General features: G+C 42.3%; 1 protein-coding gene across 1 annotated transcript; it reads right to left on the bottom strand.

The window, feature by feature from the left end:
• Window positions 1-763: 763 nt before the first annotated feature.
• On the bottom strand, window positions 764-19452 carry LOC119723146. The gene is made up of 4 exons (XM_038193696.1): window positions 19098-19452; window positions 2229-5193; window positions 1671-1818; window positions 764-1345 (listed from the first exon to the last, which is right to left on the bottom strand). Exons 2-4 carry the CDS (start codon window positions 5184-5186, stop codon window positions 1146-1148), a joined length of 3306 nt encoding a protein of 1101 aa, XP_038049624.1. The 5' UTR covers window positions 5187-5193; window positions 19098-19452; the 3' UTR covers window positions 764-1145.
• Window positions 19453-22008: the final 2556 nt, after the last annotated feature.

The following is a 22008-nucleotide window of genomic DNA, read 5'->3' as shown; positions in this document are numbered from 1 at the left end:
TTGCTAAACCGTGTGAAGTACGCATGGTAGAATTGAGAATGGAGATCAATGGGAGAGGAACACATTATGAATTACTTACGTGTGCAATGGGCGGGCTAAATGGATCGGTCTATTCAAAATCTGTTTGTATAATGACAACTATAGCTTGTATACATCTCAACGCTGAAAAGAATGATCCACTGCATTATATCATGCGACTGAAATTAAGACAGAGCATGCACTAGAGATGTTTCTCTTGACACTTTCAGAGATGAAGGTAATGATGCTTAATTGTAAATCACGAGGCGCCAGCCTAAAATTGTCGGTATTTTGTTTGTACAGACAGACAGACAGACAGACAGACATACCGACAGCACTACAGACTGACAGCCCGTCAGCCCGACAGCATGAAAGCCCGATACTGGTGGTGGTAGTGCAAAGTTCAATCGGCATGCGGACCAAGGTTGCAGTTATGTCACAATTTGTCTACAGTTCGCTTAATAAAGCGCCCTCTTGTGGCTTTGCTCCTACCAACCGATCCATTTTAAGGGTTGTTGACCTCTTTCACGAATTGAAACCATAACGATCGCGATGTAGGTACACTCCGTGCGTACGGGACATGCGCACACGGAAGTGCTGACCAAAGGTCACAGACAAAAAAATGTATAAAATCAGAGCTTAAACAGACTAAAGGCATCTGCGCCCACTATTGACGTGAATTCGTAACGTTTCTACAATATCTGATCATCATTTACATTTTGAGGGCTATGGCAAGCAAGGTGGCTTCGTTTGCGTAATATCTTGTTTTTTTTCCAACCTCATATGGCTGCCTCTTTTATTACATGAAAATGATACACTAATTGGCTAAATGCTTTGAGCCTTACAAGCAATGGTGCGAAAGTGTGTATCGAGAGCTGCGTGTAAAAAGGAAAATGACTTAGTAAAGTCAGTGTTTTCCTTTTCTCTTCAAAAAATATTTTAAAAACAACGCTTCCGCCTGAACCATTAGCCCCTTTTTGTGAAGATTCTTGTTTGATCAACAACATATTTAAATGAAATGCACGACAGCATTATCTGGTTCTGGGCATTGGACATTCTAAGAGCAGAGAAAGTTTATTGGCAACGTCTTGCACTAGGAGGCGCTGTTCAGGATTCTTGCAGTAAGTTCATTCTTGTGCCATTTGGGAGCGTACTTCTTGTATGACATCCATCCGCAGGAGTGAAGGTCTACCGAGGACTTCCAGCAAGTCGTTGACCGTCACGTGACCGTCAATCATCGCCCATTCTCGCAGCAGACACTCGGTGGGGTTGGTTATCCGCTGGCTGTCCAACAATGCTACAGACTCCACGTCTTTACCCAACTCGCCTACAAGCCAAAACAAAGGTAGGAGGACACAATTAATCACAACTATAGTTTCTTTTGCTGATCCTTTTATAGGGGCACTTGTGAGCTTCGTGAACAAGTACCCCTATACGGTAAAATGCGGAAATTTGGAGGCGGCTACCCATCTCACCTGTGTTGACCGAGTGTCACTAGTGTTTTATGCTGGGTAATTATCTCACTAACTGACCGTCTCTTGTGAGTTAGATATGAATCTTATTTTGATTATTACCACATCGCATAGGCCTAGTGTTTTCGGTCATCGGTGTGTTAGGGTGAATATTCGTGGTCGAAAGCCACAAGGCCTTACCTGCCAGGGTTTTCCAGTTCCTGGTTGTTGAGGAGTTATTGAGCAGCTGGCACACCTTGTGAAAGAGGTCGGGAGGTAGTTTTGTAATTGGTGTCTTCGTAGTGAATGCTACCCGTTGTGGAAGATGGCAGGAACCACAGTCCGCATCCTGTGTCGTATGAAATGGGAGGGGAGAAACGTTTCACTTCAAATTATTTCAGCTGCCAGATTGTCACTAAATTAGTAAACACCTGCTCCCTCATACAAAAATGTCTGGTCTCTTCAAAATAATTAGTTCCGCAAAACTCATTTCCAAAGTGCGGGAGCTACTTAAAAACTGAAAAGTTCGAGCAGTGTTAGTCTATCTCAAACAGACTTGAAAAAAAACCCCGAGCCTGCCATCATACTCCCCTTTACCCATGAATCTTAGAGGGTATATTTACTTGTTTAGGTGTACTAGGTTAAAGTTTAACGGGGAAATGTGAAACCAGTGGAGGTGCTACTGCTAAGCTAACAGGACGTGTTCACAACTTAGTTAATTAGTCGCTAATCATTGGTTATAAAGGAGAATTCACCTACCAAAGATTTATATTCGGACAGGACCAACTCGTATCTTTTCTGACCACAGAGCATTACGGCCGGGGATATCGCAGGGAACGGCTGGTCATTCCCGGCCATCTTCAGCACGTGGATTTTTGCCTCCTCTCTGTTGTTGTTTTCACAGGTGTCTTTTGAGAGGTCCTCGCTCGATGAGCCCGAGTCATGGACGCAGTAAGGACAGCGAGGGCCGAATGTGAAGCACAACTGTGGGTAGTCCCTCGCTGTTATGCTCCTCACAGCATTCAGCAAGAATTTCAGGAGCTTCCAGACGGGATGTTGCTTCTCAAAGGCCAAGGCGGTGACCGACAGAAGCATCTGTTGGGAAGAACGTCTCTCCAGCTGCAACTTGAAGATGAAGCTGGTGCCGATGTGGAACCGGCAGCGGTCTGCAAAAATCAGAGGCTTGGAGTTGAAATCAAGCTTATCTAGACTGGCATGTGTAAGGCAACGGGCCAGTAGACGATAGTAGACGGTGCTGGGATCGAAGAAACCAAAGTCGAAATAAAAGACCTCCTCATTACTCTGGGGTTTCCAAAACTCCATCGATTCACCTCGGTAAGGAGGCAGCATGGCAGGTACCAGGAAAAACCTATTGGAGCAGTTCGGATTTAAGCCAGACGCCACCTGACACATGAGGTCATAGGCCAGCAGAAGCTTGGTCAGAAGTGGCACAAGATGGGACATGTCGCTGTAAATATGTTGCAGCAGACCCTCTGTGATAATTCCACTACTTTCGTAATCTCTCCAATCCACAGCAAAGCGATGCGATCGCTTAGAACCACGCGGGATTCGTACGAGTTTCTTCATGACGTCAACTAAGAACTGGGGGTCCAACACGACATGTTGCTGCAAGATGTCGTCACCTTTGTGGATGATTTCTCCAGCCTCGACGAAAAATCGCAGCATGCTCTTCATGTCATCTTCGTTTGCCACATCGCAAGTATCTCTTGCAAGATCGCTGATTTGGTCCAAGGTCATCACGTAAGCGGCGCAATCCGTCTTTGCTAGTTTTCGACGATTCTGGATCTCGCGATAGAAGTGCAGGTACTTGATGGGATATCTTTCCTGAGCGTATTCTGCGCTCTCGACCCGCCTGAATATTTCTGCCCTCACCTGCTTGAAGTCATCGTCAACAGATTGGGAATTCTCGACGAGAAACAGCGGCTTGTCGTCGAGAGGGTTTAAAACCAGCCGATGACAGAAAGGAGAAGTGATTCTTCGGTGAAGTACTTCAGTGAAGTGCATCCTACTTGCCTCAGAGACGCTTGCCTTGTGAGTGCCGACAACGATAACAACGGCATCTGGATGGCGCGCATGCGCACAGACTGAATGTAGCCAGAAGAGAATTTTCTGCAGCTGCCCATCTTCGTCAGAAACAGCGGCGTGTAGGTTGAACACGATCACGTACAGAGCTCTGTCTGGCATAAAGACGTGATGTGTGCAGTGGTATAGAGTGTCACCAGCAAAGTCCCATAAACTCAGCTTAGTTTCCAACAGAGGCCGTCCTTGTTCCATGGCTTTTATCTTGTCCCGAATAACTTTGATAGGGAAAGCCTTTTTCGCTCGCCAGATCTTGTAAGTTGTGTGAAGATCAAACAGAGGATGTGCAGTGACCGACACAATATAAAATGCAAGCGACATCGAGGAAGTTTCTGGTATCCTCAACGACCAGCCACACACGTGCACCAGGTACAAACCTAGGATAAACCCTGCGATTTTCTTGGTCATATAACTAGCCTCGAAGCCGTATTTCACCACTGCCCTGCGTCCAAAGATCGCACCCCATGTCCCAAGGAGTGTCATCACAAAACCGTTCAAAAAGATAAACCAGTAAGGTCGATAATGACACGTTCCTTCTATAAAGATTCCAAGTAGGAAGACCATGAAACCACAGCAAATGGCAACTCTACTGTTGTGCAGACGACCATCGATCGTGCAGAATTTGTAACTTCCCAATCCGAGGACTCCCCCACCTCCGAAGATTACACTCAGCACAAACATGTTCCAGGATGCTTGTAGTCCCTGGAGGGCGGTAGTTAGTGTCAGGTTGGTCTCAGCTGGATGGACGCAAGCAGAAAATGCAACGGCAATGCCCGTGCGAAAGCCTAAACCATTGCCTACACCTACCATGACGGTATTGAGCATATTAAAAAAGATGCTCTTCACAGTAAAACTTAGAGCTTTCAAGCCAGAATCGTCGTCTTCGTCATCTTTACAGGCAAGTACTTCAAGTGGCCGATCAGTTCTCACCATGGCTTCAAAGAGAACGCCGACCAAGGACATGGATGTCGCAAACCGGTAGGCGTTGTTGTAGTCCAGCAATAAAGCGGTTGCTGCGATAGAACACCACACAAAGACTACGTAACCGTACTGGAATATTCCCAGGGTGAACACAACACCGACGAGAAGTATGAGTTGTGCCGTAGTCTGCATCAGGTCAATGAGAGAGGCAGTGCAAGGCTCAGGGATGGCAGAGGTGGAGGATTGTTTGATGAAGTTCTTGTTCCCGTTCACGTCGATTCCAGTGGATCCTTCCGAGGATACCCCGCCCAGAACCGTCACCGCGGAGGCGCACTCCTGGATGTCATCTGCCTTGGCGCCTTCGGATTCATTCCACCGTTTGTCCACGTTGGTCACGTGACACATGCGCGTCTCAATTCCTTCGGTCGGCTGTTCCCGGATGTCGAACTCCCTTCCCAGGAGCCGGTTCAGAAGACTGGTTTTACCGGCACGAGGCTCTCCGAGGATCAGGACCCGGGCACGGTTGGTTGGTAGCTGACCATTTGTCTGGGCTGCCGCGTAGGCCTCTCTCAATGACGGGTCGTTCACCAGGACGCTAAGGTTGAGACTTCGGCTGAAGTCTGACAGTCCCGAAAGCCTCTTGTCGATTACGCTGAAACCTTGGTTAGATACGGATGGACGTGTTCTGGATTCCATGGTCAAGCTGCCGTGTAAAAAAAAGATGTGCGTCAGTTAATAATAATTGTTTTTTGATAATAATTGATTTTTTTTACCAAAAAATGTTCACTGTCTTAGTTTAAAGGGCATATACATGTACATGTACTGTTGATGTACTCTAACGTGTCGCAGCCCCCAACGTAGTGCACTTTGATTTTTCGCCAGTAGCGCCTAGCTAGAACAAATGTTTTAACTGAAATTTCACAGAAAGGGAAATTTCATCAAGTTCTTAACACTCCCGTTCATAAATTGCGAGTTTATCTGCCCGTTACAAAGTTAGAAGAAACATTTATTTTGGCGTGATTTTCCGATTATATTTTGAAGTACAAAGTGAACCCTTTGAAAATACCCCGAAAAATAAAAATAATAAAAATCTGACAAACTTCTGGTTGGGTATGTAAGTAAAGATAATAATGGTTTATCAGAATCTATCACCTTTACAGGAATTCTTAAATGTTTATTTGGAATTTTCCGGGATTTATTCAAGTGCGCCACGTTAGGGAACACTCTGCCAATTTGTGCCCAATTTCCGGACGACACCGTTTTTGAATTTCTGATTAAAACCGAAATTGTTCACAGAGGTTAGATAGCGAGCATTAATCAGGTCAAAGTACCAATATTTCACTGCATGATTTTTAGGTTTGTCACCAAAGCGGTTGGGCAACACTACACGAGGAAAGTCGGGTAACGTCGAAGTGCGCCACGTTAGGGAACACCACCATTATGTACAGTAATCCCAAAGGTATCCCATCGAGAAGCTAGTGGATAAAACATCGTACTGGTAATAACACAATGTGAAATTGTTTCTTCTGACTTGCTGGCATTTCAAAGAAATCAAGAAATGTGGGTGATAAATTTCCAGCTATCAGTTAATTGACGTGTGTTTTTTCCTTATTGAATATAGAGTGCTACTGACCAAATCGTGTTTCGTGACCAAAACGTTATGCGCATGGGTTTTCTCTGTTTTCTCAAACAGTACAATATCCGCTGAGCTGAAACTTCAACAGGGTAGGATTTAACAATCTTCTTTGGTTTTCGAGTGGTGTTTAATTGGTGGAAACAAAAAAAATGCATGAAAAAAAAAATGATCCTAGTTGTTTTTCACACGCGCTTTCCATTTTTAAGGGGGTTTAAGGTACTGTATTATTCACACAATGCCTACAAGTTTCTATGTGAAGTTATAACAATATAATTCTCGTCAACTGAGTACTTTCGCTCTATGACTTAGGAAACTGACTGTCTTCCTACTTTGTTTTATTTGATGATTTAGTAGAGCCTTTACCTCTACGAGTGATCTCTGACCACCATTTCTGATATTAGCATCGATTACGTTGCTAGCAGATAGCATCGCGACAATGGATGTGATCCGGGCAGGCGCGGATGAAGAGAGCTCCGTCAAATAATGATATCTATATATATAAGAGAGAGTTTAACTCGGCCTCCGAGACGATGTTTGCTCATGAAAGGATCCGAGACCGCGGGCTCCCGCGGCGCCAAAATCGCTCCACGTCCGTGGAAAAATGCGGAGGGTGTCTTCCGCCGGGTCTGACACTTCGGGTCGTCCTGATTTTCCCGTACGGACCGGCGATCCGTTTAGTCGATTTTTCGTGACTGCATTTTGCGCAGGAATTTGCCGTCGTGTGCGCTTTCACGTTGACTGCCTGGCCGCCCCCTGTGCTGGCTTTTTCTGCGTGTCTAGACTGTGCGAGGTCAGCGAGGTCAACGTAGGGGTTGCGTTTACGTGTTCTACTCGGCCGTTTTGCAAAAGAGTTCACCAAATTGTAGTATGGGGTGACCTTGGTAAAATATTTTTTCTCCATGGTGCGTGGCCACCAAGTGCCCCTATACTTTCATATGCTTCGCTTGCCGCCCCTGCGCCGAGTGCAACGAATACTCCGAAGGACTACACATTATTCCTTGCGCGGTCTGACCAATCGAAAGTCTACACTGCGTAGTAATTCCGGGCTATGCAAAACTGTCGATGGCAACGCGTACTGCAGCCTGCTCCACACCCTGGAAACGAGGTTGGGTCTACGGTGCTCGCTATTTGAAGCGCAAGCATGTGACGTGATACAGTGCTGTTGCTTCCATAATGTGTTTACAGCTCCATGCTTCCACCACCAAGGCTGAACGTTGTGAGTTCGCTGCCCGCCACGTATAATTCAGTGTCGTGTTATAATTTCGGGGGCCTGTTTTGGGTCAACGAAGGATCGATGCATTGCTTCAAACTCGCGATCTTAAACGCAGTCACAAAAAAATCGACGAAAAAGTGTCCGACCCGGCGGAAGACACCCACATTTTTCCACGGACGTGAAGCCGCGGTCTCGGATCCTTTCAGGAGCAAACATTTCTCCGAGGCCGAGTAAAGCTTGCTCTTATATAGATGGTTGTACCAACTTCAATAAAAGTTACCGACTTTTTCCTAGCAGACGGTCTCGCAAATTGTTAGAAGTTCAAGTTTACGTTTGTTGAAGAGTCCAATACTGAAACTTAATTATGACCAAGCTTCCTCCATGATTCAGCCGTTTGTAATTTTATGGTAACACTCAACATTTTCATTTCAAATGACACCTTCACGTTTTATTGCATATTATGATTTAAACCAGCCTTCGCCTGTGTACTACAGTAACCTTTTCACTACGTTTTCCAAATTCGACTGCCTCACAAAAAGCCAATTTAACAGACCAACGGCAACATTTACAGACAGTTGCCACGGTACATAATTATCATGTGCGTAAATCGACGGGGGACAGGGGGAACCCAACCCCACCCCAGCCCCATCCCCCACCCCCACACACACACACATTTTGAGGCGGGGGGCATTTTTTGGTGTCCCCCCCCCCACTTTTTCTTCCCCGAATAAAAATTGTGTAGCCTACAATAATGATTCTATTGCTCAGAATACATGTAGCTGATTCAATTACTCCAAACTCAAAACTTTAAAAGATGATCTTTGGTTTTAGTGGTCAGAAATTGCCTCAGATCACACCACAGAAATTGCTTTTCTATAACTGCATGTCTCCCCAACTATATCCCCCATTTACATTTAATTCCCCACATTTTCATCCCCAACACTACGCCCTACCCGATCTATGATCTGGTAAATCAGCTTGTAATGGTATAATGGTAAAACGACCGCCTGTTAAAAATACGGGACACCATTCTGTAATCTAGTGTTAATAATCGTCGAAATTGAAATATGGTACCAGCCCCCCCCCCCCATTTTTTTTTTTTTTTACGGAGGCCAAGTGTCAGGAGAAACAAAATCTGTGTACATTTTCAGATTTTTTGGCTGATGAAACACCCCCCCCCCCTCGAACATTTCTGGATCCGTCCCTGCCGGGGCAAATGAAACATACGGGCTTATGGCTTCGGTTTCCCGTCCACAAAAGTTGGGAAATTTTCGACAATTAATGGCAAGGTATCTTGGGAGTGTGTCAATCTGACTCGCCAGAGATTTCAGGTTCGGTTTCTTTGGTTTGTCATGTGCTCAATGTAATATTTTCATGCTCTGATTTCTTTATTTTGTATATTTCATATCAAAAAGAAAATAAAATTAATCAAAACTAGAGGTTGTAGGAACAACCACACGGTGTTGGGCCATGGATTACCGCAAACTTTGCCACACACATCAACTCTAAATGCATGTTTAAATCCATGTTTGACTTTTTCAACATGCCGCCAGAGGGCGCTCATTTGATGACGTAACCTGTAATATTTGTGTACAGTACTGCCTAGGCAGACACTCACATCATTGAAAGCAAGTGCGTATCTCCTGCCAATTTAAAAAAATAAGGCACTTCCGGTTTCGACCGGAAGGAAGGGTCACATGATTTTGCACTTAATACCAAAAATTACGACCCTGCAATATTGTATCGATTGCCATAAAAAACAAAATCAAATCTGCAGCAGTTGATTTTACATTGATTTTCAAAGATTAAATCTAAAAATCTTTGATTGCTTGTAATATGATACTTGATGACGTCATTGTAACGTCATTACCAGAAAGTTCAAGAGCGTTGGTAACTGTGCTATATATAGCCAAATCTTGATTATATATATCACGGATGCATCAACTGCATCTCTCCCAACTTTTATGCACACTAAAGTGTTTAGAAGTAAAAGCTTAATGAGCTGTAGTCACAGGCAACACAAAATACACTTAGGTTACAATGTTTTCACTTAAGTAGTTTACAATGTATACATTTGTAATTACTTGGCACATTCACTCAAAATGAAGTGCATTCATTAAATAACTGTAATTAAGTGTTTCGGTGTGGTGTCTCAAATATGCCACAAAGAAAGTACACAGTTTAGTGCATGCAGAACAACATGTGAGCACCTTTAACTCTATAAAACCAAGGACTCGGGACACCATTGTCTCAACCTATATAGTGCTAGGGTTATCAACATGACCTTTAGGTATTGAATGACTAGCCCATAACCAGACCCAGCTCCATTCACATGTAAATGCACATGTAGTTCAACAAAAGGCCGGAGGCATACTAATTATCTAGCTAGTCTCATATCAGATGTTACTGCCATACATGTACATAGCATAATATTGTAACGCAAATGGGTCTGGTGAACTTGTGAACTACAGAAGCAGGGCAGGGTGGAGCGCCTGGTAAGGATTCATGTGTATAAGACTGGTGGCTAGAGTAGGTTTCCATAACAAAAAATAGTCTTGTGGGTTGGGACTGGATGTTTGGGAGCTGTGGAACGTCAGCCGTGTCCAGTCATAGGGAATAATTTAAGGATTACATGTGTAGCTGTCAGTAGACTGACAGGGTGTTTTGAGATGTGTAAATGATGTTGTGGATAGCTAAAAGGGGGATATATGTAAAATAACCGGAAGGGAACCGAAAATGGTTATTGTTGGACCATTATTTTGTGACCAATTCTGTTTATATAGGGCTTTTAAAACAGGGCTGGTTGGATTCAAGTGATTACTTGGAAGTTGGGAAAATAATAGAAACTGGGACTGCCTGGGTATAAAGGGGCAGAACTCAGTGGTGAATTAGTCAGTTGTTGAGCTGAGTAGTTTGAGTGAAGTTCTGGAGAGGAGTGAGACCAATTTGTATAAAGTGTAAATACTTCGTGCATGTAGTTGCAGCTTTAGAGAAGGACATCTGATTAGCAGATAGGTTGTGTGCTGGAACTGGATCGAGCGGGTTGGAGGATAATTTATGTGAGTACGATGACATGTACATAGAACCATGTATACCTCGATCTAGGGCATTGTCAGTGTAACCTGAGTTTACAGTTATACTGTTGCTTTTGTCATGATTTTGATGACGGTAGTGTTATTGTGTAGTGTTCATTCTTGTAAATAATGTGCGGAAGAAGTAAGTGGAAGTGGAGTCAAATAAATTAGCTAGACGTACATGAGTAGAATAAGAATAATCCTTTCCGGGTGTGCCATTCTTCAGAATTCCTTGTCCTCAGTGTAACGGGCGGTATATTTCCACCCAAACGGATCCGGTCCCTGGCCATATTTACGCGCGAGCGGCGCAGCTCCCGGGTTACTTGGTCCCGGCGAGTCAGGGGTTCATTGACCTCAGGGAAAACCGCCACAATATCATGATAAATACACTGATTAAAACATAGTTTGAATGTGTGATCAATTGTTCATAATAATCAATAGCACAAAAAAACTTCCAAGTTCTGCGCTCTGTGATGACTTCTTCTACGCTGTTAAAGCTGCGCTGTACTTTTTCAACATGCCGCCAGAAGGCGCTCTAACATTTGATGACGCCACCTGTAATTTCTTTGTGCAGTACTGCCTAAGTAGGCAGACACTAACATCGTTGAAAGAAAATTTGCATCTTCTGCCAATTTTAAATAATGAGGCACTTCCAGTTTCGACCGGAAGCTAGGGTCACGTGATTTTGCACTTAACACCAAAAATAAAGACCCTGCAATATTGTATCGATTGCCATGAAAAAATCAAATCTTTAGCAGTTGATTTTATATTCATTTTCAAAGGTTAAATCTATAAATCTTTGATTGCTTGTAATATGATACTTGATGCTGTCATTGTAACGTTATTACCAGACAAGTCAAGAGCTATTTTAACTGTGCTATATATAGCTAAATATTTATCACAGTTAATTTTTAAGCAATTTGTCAAGGTTTTTTAAAGTTCTTTTCAGTTCAAATTGTTTGAAACAACTATACCACCAATAGTCGCATGGGCGTGCTTGAAAGAGTGTAATTTGACACATGCACAATCTCACCTCTCCCTCCCTGGGCTTAAACCATTCAGTGTACTAATTCAAAATCAAAGAGCTTCAATGAGTTCAACCCCCCCCCTTCCCACCCCACCCCCCGCATCCAACATATATAAAATCCCACATCATGCGCATACACATACCTACATGTATATAATAACTCGTTAAAACCTCTAAACATTCATAACTGCAAACTCACAGAGACTCCATTGTTTAAAGTTAAGTTACCCTGAATAAGAAATCGGGGTGGTCTCTGTGCCTTACTCTGGCATTACTCGTGCTCTGGGGACTTGAGCAATACTGAACTCTCGACCGGAAGGAAAGGCCACGTGATTTTACGCGCACAGGATAAAATGAAGAGCATGTATTATAATGTTGAATCCCGCAAAATTCAAGTTGTGGTCTCTCATGGTTGATTTTATATGGAATTTCAAAGATTAAATTTATCAAACTTTCAAGTGACGTCACGTGACCACGATGACGTCATGATGACGTAATTACAAAAAAGCACATCTGCGGTGGGTTGGCCATTCATGTATTGACAATTCAAGTTCATATCCCTTTCCATTTTGACAAACAGTTCTGCAGAAGAATTGTGTCTTGGAGAAAAATAATAAAAACAGCGAACCCATACAAAAACGATAGGTTTTGGGCTAAGGCCAAACAAAACAAGTTTCCGGTTTCTGGTATGCGCGCGCGTCGCCGTAGCCATGCGTGTCGGCAAAATGAAAATGTTTTTTTTTCAATGAAAGATGATGTCTCAAATGCAAAACCGCCAAACTCACTGGTTTGATTGGAATCCTGCTGCTGCACAATTTTAACGTGTTTTTAGATTGGGTTATGGTCGAGAATAAGCTTTATGTGGCCTCTCTGCACTAAGTTTAGTCGGGCACCATTTGCAGTCATCAGCCGACATTTAAAGCAAACAATCAGGTAAAAAAAAAAAGTCGCGTCGCCGCACCACTTTTTGGGCAAGCTCCATACCAGAAACCGAAGACTTTTTGTTTGGCCTAAAGCCCAACACCTAAATAATTTATCAGTCAAACAAACAAAACAAAACAAAACGACCGGAGTCAAGTGCTTTCTGTCCTAACAAAACTATTTATTCAAACCGCAGTTAGTGGTATGGTAATATAGTGCGATGCAACACATGAATTCCAGTAAAACGATTGCGCCATCATGCACTGTAGATAAGCATGCATATCTTGGACCTCATGGGGATTCGATAAGGAAGTAGACTGCCCATAAAATAACTTATGTTGTGAAATTGCACTAATATACGTGCAGGAAGACAATAATATAAACGGAAAGCACTCCTAAAGTGAAAATGATATATGCCAAGTTTATCACTCTGAGGTCACATTATCTGAACACGTATAAGTGCATGACGGTCATTTAGAAAGTGCGCATGCTCATGAAAGGAACCTAGTTACACATAGCAACAAGTGACCCTAGAGTTCGCGTGCTTTGTGAGTCAACAATGTTGACAAAATTTTGCTGGATAAATTACATGAAATGTGAGGAGAGTAATGTTTAATATATTCATAATATTTCATATTTATGAGCAAATGTAGGCTTTATTTTTTTATTTCTAAACAAAGATCGGCTTGAAAATATAACATATTATTTACGACACTTATTTCAACGACTTGTTTGAGTAAATTTTTTTTTAAGTCTGTGCAAATTATTATTTTTTTACGTGAGAACATTTTTTTGGTAATTGTGGTGCCTTCATTAATTATGAGTAGAGGACCTCTTGCAGGCATTTCTCATGCCGTAAATGATGTGCATATGGAGGTTTTTTTTATGACACATGAGTTTCCCTGTGAGGTTATTTTCGCGGCATTTGCGTGTTGCACTGGTACTATGCGTGTTTGTGTATTGTGTATAATAGTTTGGCCTAAATCCTTCCTATACCTAATCCCAATTTCTTCCCTAGGAATGAGGTCAAATAGTCGGACGTATTATTGCGATTTACATGATTGATTTACAGTAATCACACATGATGGGGCATTGGAGGCGATGGGCACACTTTACCGATGCATGCCAGTTTTTGCATTGTTTCAGAAAGAAATGTCCTTGGTGTTAACTGTTTCTGCCCCATCATGCCGACCTTGTGTAAGTTGTCCTGCTTATTCCTTATTTTACCAAGGACTACTTTTTTCATGAGATTTGTTTGGTAAATAAAAAAAAAAAAAAATCGAAACAAAACAAAACTTTGTGATGACACTTTCTCTTATAATTAGGTCGTGATATCTTTTGATTTCTCACATTAATTGGTAGAATTCAGGTGTTTTTTTACCATCGGCGTAACAAGAATTAAACTTCTGAAGGGGTGGGGCACCTAGGGTGCACCGGGTTTTAAAGGGGGCATTGAAGGCAACTGATACAGTTTTGTGTAATTCAAGATTTTAAGGGAGCACTAGCAGTACTGTGACAGCAGGTCTACAGTGGAAACTTTGATGGAACTCCTAGTCTGGATTTCAGCCCTGCAAAATCGGGTCTAGAGATGCATGCTCATGATCATGTCACAAGTACAGTGCATTGTAATTTCCTTCGTGAAGACACACTGCTTGACACATTGGGTTGTGCATCGGAACTGGGTACCCGAGTACTCGGGTACCAAACCCAAGTACCCGAAATTTGAGTTGAGTCCTTTTTGTGCAACTTCTGTAACTTAAACAAATACATAACTAAAATTCAGATTCTCAATCGCAAATTTATACACACCTAAATCCACTTGAATGTTATATGTGGTTATAAAATGCCTGACATCGAGGCTTAGGCCTACACAGAAATTCTTCTTAATGTATTATATAGGTTTTCCCGGCCAATTTCGCAAAAATAGCATAGGAAAACCTATATTAGAGTCAGTCTTTGTTTATAATTGGCAAAGTAGCATGCTCCTTTTGTCAGTCCCATGACATCATTTCTAAATTGGTACCTAACTCCTGTCTTTTGAGATATTTTACAAGGCCAAAACAATTGGGGTCAAATGTTATGCAAAATTTACAAATAAATGGGTAGGCAAAATCTGAATACCCGTATCCTCTTAAACAAATCCTCCATACGAGTCGGTATCCATTAAATAAGCCTCTTTGTTTATAATTTTTTATATTTTAAAATATTAACTGTGGTCCAAGGTCCAAAAAAAAGTCAGACAACTTAAATGTCCTAGAAATAGTGTGGTTTGACATTTGGGGCACTTGAGTTTGCATGTTCCTGTTCATGGCGTGTTGTGTACTCCCATACAAAAAATATATATATAAACCATCATTCCAAAACAGAACTCGGCACTGCCGAAATGAGTAAGTATCGATACCAAAAGTATCGCATTGTACTATAAACTGAAAGCACAATAAGAGTAAGTATTCGCCCATGCAAACGGTATTCGATATCTAGAATCGAATATTTCTTTTTCTTTTTTAAATAGTTGCTCCAACGGTTAATCAGGCGGACGAAAATAATAGTGATATGAAGGAACCTCTTTCTTGCAAAATCGTACATGCATTCTAATAAACTGTACATGAAAATATACATTTTTAGGACTTTTGGTTTGTTTCCATAAAAAATGAATTTGAAATAAACAAATTATTCGACGGAAGTTGAAGATAAATCGGTGAATTCCAATTCTAAGCCTAACCGCGCAGAAAAAGGTACAGTAATTCCACTCTATATAATATTTACAGATATCTTTTCCCCTACAAATACCAGTCAAACTTGAAAAATGTATTGTATTTTCTATCTTCCATCTGTTGTAACTGACTGGATTGCTCTCGTCTTCGATATTAGTGTAATGTTTAGTTTGTCCCGCTTCGTAAGACGCAGCCGTCGTGCGTGGTCTGCATCATGCATGCTAGCGGGGAAAACCGTTTATTGTCGTGTGTGTGTGTGTGCTCTTGTATTGTATTACGCTCGAGGACAGACAACAAAAGGAGCACAAAGGAGCTTTTGACCCACGGACGACGGTGCCTATTGTTAAAACCGGTCCTCGATCGTTCGGTTATGTGCTTAGTCTATGGGAAAGTGTTATAGAGGGACAAAGGGAAACACAATAGTTGTCCTCAGCCGTATAGTAAAAAAAGACTGCGTGTGCTTTCCTGTGTGCTCACCGTGGGCCCCCAGTGGCTCCATAGGAAAGTGAACATGTTAACAAAGTGCGACGTCATTAGTACCGAGGCTTATTTACTGTAGTGCCCATGCGCACGGTCCGAGTCATCTATTTTTCCGTTGGCCTTGTATGGCCCGTGATACAATCGTGTGAACCAGGAATACGGGGGCCTGAAGCTTCATGTAAACAAGAAGTACTGTCATTGGCTCGCGGCGCTTTCTACTTCCTTTCAAAATGTAATTAAATATATTCTATAGTTAAATAAATGTATATTCTATATACCAGTAGGTCAGCTTCGTGTAAGAAAGAATTAAGTACTGTCATTGGCACGCGGCGATTTCTACTTCCTTTCAAAATGTAATTAAATATATTCTATAGTTAAATACATGTATATTCTATATACCAGTAGGTCAGCTTCGTGTAAGAAAGAATTAAGTACTGTCATTGGCACGCGGCGATTTCTTCTTCCTTTCAAAATGTAATTAAATATATTCTATAGTTAAATACATGTATATTCTATATACCAGTAGGTCAGCTTCGTGTAAGAAAGAATTAAGTACTGTCATTGGCACGCGGCGATTTCTTCTTCCTTTCAAAATGTAATTAAATATATTCTATAGTTAAATACATGTATATTCTATATACCAGTAGGTCAGCTTCGTGTAAGAAAGAATTAAGTACTGTCATTGGCACGTGGCGATTTCTATTTCCTTTCTAAATATAATCTCCTCTTGCATGGGCGTGGCGGCGCGGTTTTTTAGTGGCGCTCCTCTCCTGGGCGTGGCGTTTAGAGAAAAGAGATTGATTTCGTTTGCAATTTAATTTGCAACCTGAGAGGGTAAAATATCATGCAGTGTTTAGAGAAATAGAGGGGAAGGCGTAATATCCATAGGCGTGGGGGGGATTTACCCCAAAATATTTTGTAAAGACTGCCTTTTTCCATTCAAATGCCTTTTTTCACCAGCGCTTCCCCCCCCCCCCCAATAGTTTGTATAGAGTGTCCTGTTTTTTTTGTCAAAATTTCCCTTTTTAAAAAGAAGTCGTGCCTTTTTTTGTCCCATCGGTCGTTCCTGGTGCCTTTTTTGTATTGCCCTGAAAAAGCACATTATTGTCCACAAGCTGAAAATGGGATGAAAATGTGGGGAGTTAAATGTAAATGGGGGATATAGTTGGGAGACATGCAGTTATAGTAAAGCAATTTCTGTGGCGTGATCTGAGGCAATTTCTGACCACTGAAACCAATTTGAGCAGAAGATCATCTTTTAAAGTTTTGAGTTTGGAGTAATTGAATCAGCTACATGTATTCTGAGCAATAGAATCAGTCGCATTTGTGAGGCAGTCGCATTTGGAAAACGTAGTGAAAAGGTTACCGTAGTACACAGGCGATGGCTGATTGTACAGTTTTGACAATAAATCATAATGCAATAAAACGTGAAGGTGTCATTTGAAATGAAAATGTTGAGTGTTACCATAAAATTACAAACGGTCTGAATCATGGAGGAAGGTCATAATTAAATTTCAGTATTGTTCTCTTCAACAAACGTAAACTTGAACTTCTTACAATTTGCGAGACTGTCTGCGAGGAAAAAGTCGAGTCAACTTTTATTCAAGTTGGTTCAACCATCTATATAAGAGCAAGTTTTACTCGGCCTCCGAGAAATGTTTGCTCCAATGAAAGGATCCGAGACCGCGGCTTCACGTCCGTGGAAAAATGTGGAGGGTGTGTTCCACCGGGTCGGACACTATTTTGTCGATTTTTTGTGACAGCGTTTAAGATCGCGGTATTTGAAGCAATGCATCGATCCTTCGTTGATCCCAAACAGGCCCCCATTACAACGCGACACTGAATTATACGTGGCGGGCAGCGAACTCACAACGGTCAGCCTTGGTGGATGCATGGAGCTGTAAACACATGATGGAAGCAACAGCACTCTATCACGCGACGTCACATGCGTGTGCTTCAAATAGCGAGCACCGTAGACTCAACCTCGTTTCCAGGGTGTGGAGCAGGCTGCAGTACGCGTTGCCAGTGACGGTTTTACGCATAGCCGGGAAGTACCACGCAGTGTAGACTTTCGATTGGTCAGACCGCGCTAGGCATACTAATGTGTAGTCCTTCTGAGTATTCGTTGCACTCGGCGCAGGGGCGGCAAGCGAAGCATATGAAAGAATAGGGACACTTGGTGGCCACGCACCATGGACAAAAAATATTTTACCAAGGTCACCACGTAGGCCTACTAACGTTTGGTGAACGCTTTTGCAGAAGGGCCGAGTAGAACACGTAAACGAAACCCCTACGTTGACCTCGCTGACTTCGCACAGTCTAGACACGCAGAAAAGCCAGCACGGGGGGCGGCCAGGCAGTCAACGTGAAAGCGCACACGACGGCAAATTCCTGCGAAAAACGCAGTCACGAAAAATCGACGAAACGGATCGCCAGTCCGTACGGGAAAATCAGGACGACCCGAAGCGTCCGACCCGGCGGAAGACACCCTCCGTATTTTTCCACGGACGTGGAGCGATTTTGGCGCAGCGGGAGCCCGCGGTCTCGGATCCTTTCAGGAGCAAACATCGTCTCGGGGGCGAGTAAACTTCTCTCTTATATATATAGATTAGTGTGAACAATCGTCGGTTTTGAACAGCGTTTCCATCGTCAGATGGTACCAGCCCCTCCCCCCTTTCGTGTCTACATTTCAGCACGGACGAGCAAGTGCCCTTTTCAAGAAATGTTTACCCCCCCCCCCCCCATGACCGTGTTACGCCACTGCTATCTGTGAGTGAATAGATCTATGTAGTCAGCTACTTACAGCAGAAAACAACACGGTAAATCATGTGATTAGCAAAACATAAAGCTAAAAAAAACCGACATGCAATAGAAAACAAATCATGAGACGTTTTGGCAAATATCCAGTCTTGCGTATAATTTGTTTCTGTATGACAATAGAAAATGAATAATGGAGCATATAATGTAACCTAGTCACTTAAGACTTAACAAGACGTCAATTTCAAGTCAAAAACCAATGTCTCAAGTGTGACTAGTATAAAGGTGCTATACAGCAATCTCCATAAGAAGTAACTGAACAGATTAGAGAAAGACAGCTCAGATTTGCTGGTCACGCTTTCAGGAAGCAGTGAACCTGTATTAAAGTACTTCTATGGGAACCCAAGTAGACACGGAGAGGAAATTTACCTGCAATTCCTTTAATATCGCAAGACACAGGGCTACACCTAGATGAATTGCCCGGAGTGAGGGAAAGAGAGACATGGAAAGCAATCGCATTCCGAGACAGGAACGTCAGGCTCGACTTAATTAACTAAGCATATGGTTTCAATTCAAGTGATGAGGTATTGCATACGAGGATAAACTGCATGTGACCAAGGTAGCAAAGGCTTCTTTCTTTTGTCGTTCGTTACTTGTGAGTTAACTTGTGCTTGAACTTGTATAGTTGACTTGTTGACCAGTGCAAGTGAATCGATTTCATAAGAGATAAGTAACCACTGTAGCACATAATAAAACATATACATTTTTTCTTCTTAACTTCTTACCTGGTGTAGAGTCTGAGAGTGAGCACTAACTAGGAATTCGATTTCGGATGCACAGCTGGAAAGTTCCCGTGAAGTTCACAACGGCAGCTCACAGTCAATACGCCATACGACCTCGGCTACTATTGCGAAATCCTAGTGTGGTCGTATTTTCATAACCGAATTAAATACGAGTAGACTCTATATAAATATGCTCCCTCCACCAGGAAATAAGAGTGTGCACAGTTCAGGGGAATGTGGGGCCTCTAGTCAGAAAGATGACGTTATGAGAATTCCCAACCGGGATTGATGTTATATTTCTATAGACATAAAATATGCGATGCCATCATGAAAATCAAAGCGAGGGCTCGTACTATACTTTCAATGGGGGCGCTGTTCAAATCCGACCATCATTAACACTATATTACAGAATAGTGTACAAATACCCCCGTTCACATTATTTTGTATGTATTTCTGTGGGGGAAAAATTGAGTCAGAGCTGGGGGTTGAACCCCCCCCCCCCGGATCCGCGCCTGTGGACAAAAATTATTATTCAATTCTTGATACTGTTTTGTTTTCGTACATATGTTGTTTACTAATTCTGCGATACAATTTCAGCTGTTTGCAAGTCAAAAGACCATAGGTGTAAGGACATAATCCTCCTGCTCATTAAGAAGGAAAAAATCAACAATAATAAGGTATGAGCTTGGGAAATAACAAAAACTGTATACATACTTCTGCATTATGTGTTCAAGATCTATGTCTTCTCTTTGGTGATTTTTTAAATTCCACTTCTTCTTCTTCTTTTTTTATGCAAACGCACTAATTTATTGTTTTAAAGTTCTTCAAAGAGGTGGTCGTCTGAGGGGGAACGATGGGGATTACTCAACTCAAAACACTGCAGATATCAACGAGTTGAAGCAATTATCCAAACTTTGTTATAATAAATAAGCTGTTTTATACAAGAAAGAAATGATTTGTTTAGTTTTATACATGTATATGAATGATTGATACTGGTCAGACAGAAGGTGGAATGGGAGTAAGCTGATTTGTGCAGTTTCTGAACAATACTACTAAATTTATTTCAAAAGTACAAATCACCATAGGAACTAAAAAAAAAAAAATTCAAAAACAAGTGATATCACCTAAAAGGCTGCCACCGCTGCTACAATCCTATCACACATTTTCCAACTTCAAGGAGGAGGTGCAAACCTTGCCAAAAATCACAATGACTAATATTCCCCTCATTTGATACCGACCAAACCTCCAGGCTGAAAACCAAATTGCAATGGGACGTTACCTACCCACAATGTGGATTGAGCTATCCATCCGTTTATAAGACTGCCAATCTGCTCGAACTTTGTAAGAGTCACTCGTTCACCGCACATGATATTTACGCGGCCATGTCTGTTAGCGTTAAATGCCTCGCTTTGATTCCTAAAATGGCGCCGCATGAGCTGGGTTTATCTCTTGAAAGTGCAGATTGGCAGACTCCCAAGATATCCGGCCATTTGTCGGAAATTTCCCAATGTGTGCATTGGAACCAGAATTAGAAGCCATTTACTCGTATGTTTTGTTTGCTATGAGTCACATCCAAAGTCACTGTGTTGTTTTTGTACCATTGATTTATCAGCGGTTTGTTATGACAGCAAGCACTGATGTACAAAGTCTCTTCCGTCGTTTTCTGTTTCCTTGTTGACTCTTTCGCTGGCAGCGGCTCAAACTAGGGTCAGAGGTTATACGATATAAATTATGTAGATATGGCCCACGTCATGGGGACACCCTGTTTATTCATAGCGACGCAACCGAGCCACTGCCAGCGGCTCTCCGTACGACCTGTACAATTTGTATGGGCCGCTGTCAGCGGCTCGCCGTAGCGAAAGAGTTGATACTGGAATACGTACAATGTATTAGAGCACAATCCATAGGCCCTCAAAATGATTGATAATTAATTCTGAATAATCATGTTTCCTTTGAAATTTGGAAAATCAAAATAAAGAAACCAGAGTTTAACATGAACGAGCCTGCAAAGTTTATGATAATAGTACACTGAACACATCGAGGGGAAACAAAGATAATACGGAAGTTGGATTTGAGTCTGCAATCTCTGCAACGTCAGATTGGCACATTCTAACATATCAGACCCATGTTGGAGATTTCCCGATTTGTGGATGAGACCCAGACGCCACAGATTTATGTATAACTTGTGTGTTTATTTGCCCTGAATCACGTCCAAAGTCGCGATGCTAGCAACATATACGCAATGATGCTAACATCGGTACTCATGAACACTATTATTTGCGGAAAGCATCAGCTCTTCTAATGCGCATGTCTTTGCGTAGTTGGTTGGTTGGTAAGTTAGTAACAAACATGAACACCAGCCTTGGAATCCTATCAATCACTTCGTCCCGGCTCAGGCCATTATGGGTCGATACTCTACTGACCGCCTACCAATTTATGCAGTCCTTGAAAATTGGGTCACTATAGGGTCGAAAAACCTGATGTTTGCACTGAACTTAACACTACGTACTCCGTCCGGAAATTGCATGGCACGTACACGCAGTCCCACATATTGGTCCGAAGCCTCAGAGATCATCTTGTTTTTAAACAAAATCATCAAATCAATCAAAGTTGCAAGCGGTATATTTAGCAGTCGACCAATTATGGGGTATCGATTGTGGCCGTGGTGGCACAGGGGACTGATGAATTCCCTGTATTACCTAGCTTGACGGAGTTCACCTAAAATGCACTTGGAATGTCACAGTATGAAAAGAAGCTCAATCGGATCGGGAAGCTGCGGACCAACGAATGCGTGTTAACCATATTTTGACCTATGACCCCATAGCTGTAGGTCAGAGGAGGAGGTCACCTGGACTACTTTTGTCATTTGAGCGTGTTTGAGCTTATTAATTGAGCTTATTTCAAATTTGACATT

This window comes from Patiria miniata, unplaced genomic scaffold (genome assembly GCF_015706575.1).
Source record: "Patiria miniata isolate m_02_andy unplaced genomic scaffold, ASM1570657v1 HiC_scaffold_16, whole genome shotgun sequence".
NCBI classification, from domain to species: Eukaryota; Metazoa; Echinodermata; class Asteroidea; order Valvatida; family Asterinidae; genus Patiria; species Patiria miniata.
Note: the sequence above shows the minus strand (reverse complement) of the source record. Positions and strands in the feature narration are given on the sequence as shown.

What these genes read in the sequence shown, in the direction of transcription:
- LOC119723146 (XM_038193696.1), bottom strand. Translation starts at nt 5,186, where the DNA reads ATGGAATCCAGAACACGTCCATCCGTATCTAACCAAGGTTTCAGCGTA. An exon ending in TGTCCGAATATAAATCTTTG is followed by an intron (nt 1,819 to 2,228) that starts GTAGGTGAATTC and finishes CATACGACACAG; the next exon opens with GATGCGGACTGTGGTTCCTG. An exon ending in GAACTGGAAAACCCTGGCAG is followed by an intron (nt 1,346 to 1,670) that starts GTAAGGCCTTGT and finishes TTTGGCTTGTAG; the next exon opens with GCGAGTTGGGTAAAGACGTG.